This window comes from Poecilia reticulata, unplaced genomic scaffold, assembly GCF_000633615.1.
Source record: "Poecilia reticulata strain Guanapo unplaced genomic scaffold, Guppy_female_1.0+MT scaffold_233, whole genome shotgun sequence".
Taxonomy (NCBI): Eukaryota; Metazoa; Chordata; class Actinopteri; order Cyprinodontiformes; family Poeciliidae; genus Poecilia; species Poecilia reticulata.
Genome location: NW_007615027.1, coordinates 127293 through 130726, shown reverse-complemented (window position 1 = coordinate 130726; position 3434 = coordinate 127293). Strand labels below are relative to the sequence as shown.

At 52.1% G+C, this 3434-nt stretch overlaps 1 protein-coding gene across 1 annotated transcript in view; it reads left to right on the top strand.

The window, feature by feature from the left end:
* ddx27 (DEAD (Asp-Glu-Ala-Asp) box polypeptide 27) overlaps positions 1-3434 on the top strand; it is a 12785-nt gene that overhangs the window by 4138 nt on the left and 5213 nt on the right. Inside the window, exons 2-10 of the mRNA XM_008402487.2 lie at positions 93-243; positions 353-408; positions 478-564; positions 641-746; positions 1237-1410; positions 1486-1636; positions 1716-1815; positions 2754-2895; positions 2978-3131. Coding sequence (XP_008400709.2) covers positions 93-243; positions 353-408; positions 478-564; positions 641-746; positions 1237-1410; positions 1486-1636; positions 1716-1815; positions 2754-2895; positions 2978-3131 — 1121 coding nt within the window. The remainder of the gene's footprint in view (positions 1-92; positions 244-352; positions 409-477; positions 565-640; positions 747-1236; positions 1411-1485; positions 1637-1715; positions 1816-2753; positions 2896-2977; positions 3132-3434) is intronic.

Below are 3434 nucleotides of genomic sequence, written 5' to 3'. Positions count from 1 at the left end.
TGTTTGATCCACTTCCTGTTTGATCTACTTCCTGTTTGGTCCACTTCCTGTTTGGTCCACTTCCTGTTTGAGTTGTAGTCTTTTGTCTTTAGGAGAAATCGTCTCAGAGTTCTGAAGCTGAAGGCTCCTCAGAGATGAAGGAGGAGGAAGAGGAGGAGCCTGCTGACAGAGACGAAGAGGAGGAGGATGGTGATGAAGAGGAGGAGTTTGGCTCAAGTGATGAAGAGGTTCTGACCAAATCAGGTACGACTGCTGTGGTCCTGAAGGTTCTGGTTCTGACTGGGTCTGAACTCATCAGATTTTCTTCTGGTTGGTCTTTTATTTTTCTAATCTGCTTCCTGTTTCCTGTCAGACACTCTGAGGGAGAAAGAGCGGCGAGGGAGGAAGAGGAAGGATGCGGAAGAGGAGGTGAGGAAGAGGAGCAGAGGCCGGTCCTGATGAAGGTGTTACCACGGTAACGTCTGTCTCTGTGCTCAGGCTCCAGAAACGTTTTCCGAAGACGCGTCTCAGTACAACGAGCAGCTGATGTTCGAAGAGATGAACCTGTCCCGACCCATCCTCAAGGTGAGACCCGGCTGGTTCTGGTTCTGGATCCGGTTCCGGTTCTGGTCTCACCTGCTCTGCGGTTCTGTTCCTGCAGGCCGTCACGGCTCTGGGCTTCAGAGAGCCGACGCCGATCCAGAAGGCCTGTGTTCCTGTGGGGCTGCTGGGCAGAGACCTGTGTGCCTGCGCTGCCACCGGAACCGGTACTGGGACCGGTTCTGATCTCTGGTTCTGTTCACCCGGCAGGACACATTAAACACTGTTGGATGGATGGATGGATGTTGGATGGATGATGTTGGATGATGGATGTTGGATGGATGGATGGATGGATGGATGTTGGATGGATGATGTTGGATGGATGGATGGATGGATGGATGATGGATGTTGGATGGATGATGTTGGATGGATGGATGGATGGATGGATGTTGGATGGATGGATGGATGGATGATGGATGTTGGATGGATGGATGGATGTTGGATGATGGATGGATGGATGATGGATGTTGGATGGATGGATGGATGGATGGATGGATGGATGATGGATGTTGGATGGATGGATGGATGTTGGATGATGGTTGTTGGATGGTTGGATGGTTTTCTGGCCTTCCATACCCGGAGCCTCTGGTTCTGGTCTCTGGTACCGGACCAGAACCAGGACCAGAACCAGTGACGCTCTTCCGGTTCCGTCCTCAGGGAAGACGGCCGCCTTCATGCTGCCGGTGTTGGAGCGCTTGGTTTACAAACCCAGGACGTCCCAGGTGACCCGGGTCCTGGTTCTGGTTCCGACCAGAGAGCTGGGGATCCAGGTCCACTCGGTGGCCCGCCAGTTGGCCCAGTTCACCTCCATCACCACCTGCCTGGCTGTTGGTATGGAAGCGACCCGGTTCAGGTTGTTCCGGCCCGGTTCTGGTCCCGGCTGACTGCTGCTGTTGCCGTCTGCAGGCGGTTTGGACCTGAAGTCCCAGGAGGCGGCTCTGAGGGCGGGTCCAGATGTTCTGATCGCCACACCGGGCCGACTGATCGACCACCTTCACAACACGCCGAGCTTCGAGCTGAGCCACATCGAGATCCTGATCCTGGACGAGGCCGACAGGTGGGGGCGCCGCCACCGGGCCGCGGAACCGGGCCGCTAGCGTAGCCGCTAACGGCCCGGTTCCGTGTGGTTCTGACAGGATGCTGGACGAGTACTTTGAGGAGCAGATGAAGGAGATCATCAGGCTGTGCTCCTACAACCGGCAGACCATGCTGTTCTCAGCCACCATGAGCGAGGAGGTACCGCCACAGGACCGTTACCATAGCAACGTGTGGCACGTGATAGACACATGATGTCGGGTCCGACAGGCGCTTTGCTGCTAGTTGATAACTTTACAACGACTAGATGACGAGGTCAGGAAAAGGTTTTAATGAAGGAAGATAGTGAGGGAGAAGGAAGTGGCTAGCCTGACTGTCAGGCTAGCTTGGCTGTCAGGCTAGCTTGGCTGTCAGGCTAGCTTGACTCAGGCTAGCTTGACTCAGGCTAGCTTGACTCAGGCTAGCTTGACTGGCCACATCTACAAATTAAACATGAAGATGTGGAATTTGGTGTTTCAGTTCAGTTTAAAGAAACCTTTCAAATTAGCTACCCAGCTAATGTACATTAGCTAGCATGAGCTAGCTAGCTTGGTAGATCATTAGGTGGAGGAGTAGCTAACCTAAAAAGCTATTAGATTCGCTAACAATCGTTAATCTATCGCTGTGTTAGATTAGCCGATAGCAGCAGTAGCTAATCTAACACAGTGATCACTTATTAATAATCATAAAGTAAACATCAAGCCTGAAAACAGAACTATAACAGACTGAATGTCCTTTTCTTTGTGTGGGAAATGTTTGAGCGTTGATACATTAGTGATGTTATTGTCAGTTGCTATGGTAACAAAATGTGCGTGTAACGTAGCTGACAGAGTGAGAAAAAAGAACGACTCGGGTTGCTTTGGGTTGAACTTTCATGGTTTCTCTGCATTATTTTCCCCTTTGCTGTGGAAAAACATCCTGTTTCATTTAGTTAGCGGTTTTGTTAGCCGCTACGGACGGGAAGGAAAACAATCAGCTTTTATCCCTCCAGCTGAAAGAGGGATGGAAACGATGAGATGCAATGTGTGTCCTGGGTTCCCCCGTCCTACAGTCACATGACCCGGTACTGTGGGTCATGTGACCCGGTTCTCCGCCTGCAGGTGAAGGACCTGGCGGCGGTGTCGCTGAAGCAGCCAATCAGGATCTTTGTGAACAGCAACACGGACGTGGCGCCGTTCCTCCGGCAGGAGTTCGTTCGGATCCGACCGCACCGGGAAGGAGACCGGGAGGCTGTGGTGGCAGGTAGGACCGGGCGGGCCAGGTTCTGCTGAGGTTCTGTTGTCCTCCGGGCCGGACCCTGACTCTCTGGATGTTCTGTTCCCAGCGCTGTTGACCCGGACCTTCCAGGACCACGTGATGGTGTTCACCCAGACCCGGAAGCAGGCCCACCGGCTGCACATCCTGCTGGGCCTGCTGGGCCTGAAGGTCGGGGAGCTGCATGGAGAACTGAGCCAGAACCAGAGGCTGGAGAACCTCAGGTAGGTTCTAACGGGCTCAGATTACAGCTGGGCTCAGAAACATCTCCATAAAACAACTTTACCAGGAGAACATTTTAAAATAAAAGCATTTTAATAAGAAAACCTTCAAGTCATTGAGATGTTGTTCGTTTTTCAAATAGACAAATCTCTAGAAAAACCTGCTGACAATGATTTGGTGGACTAACCGAAGCATAACTTCACCAGATGCTCCACTTTGTGTTTTTCATGAGTTCTTATAAACTAGTTATAGTTGGGACACACTGAGCGCGCTCAGACTGAGACGACACACTGAGCGCGCTCAGA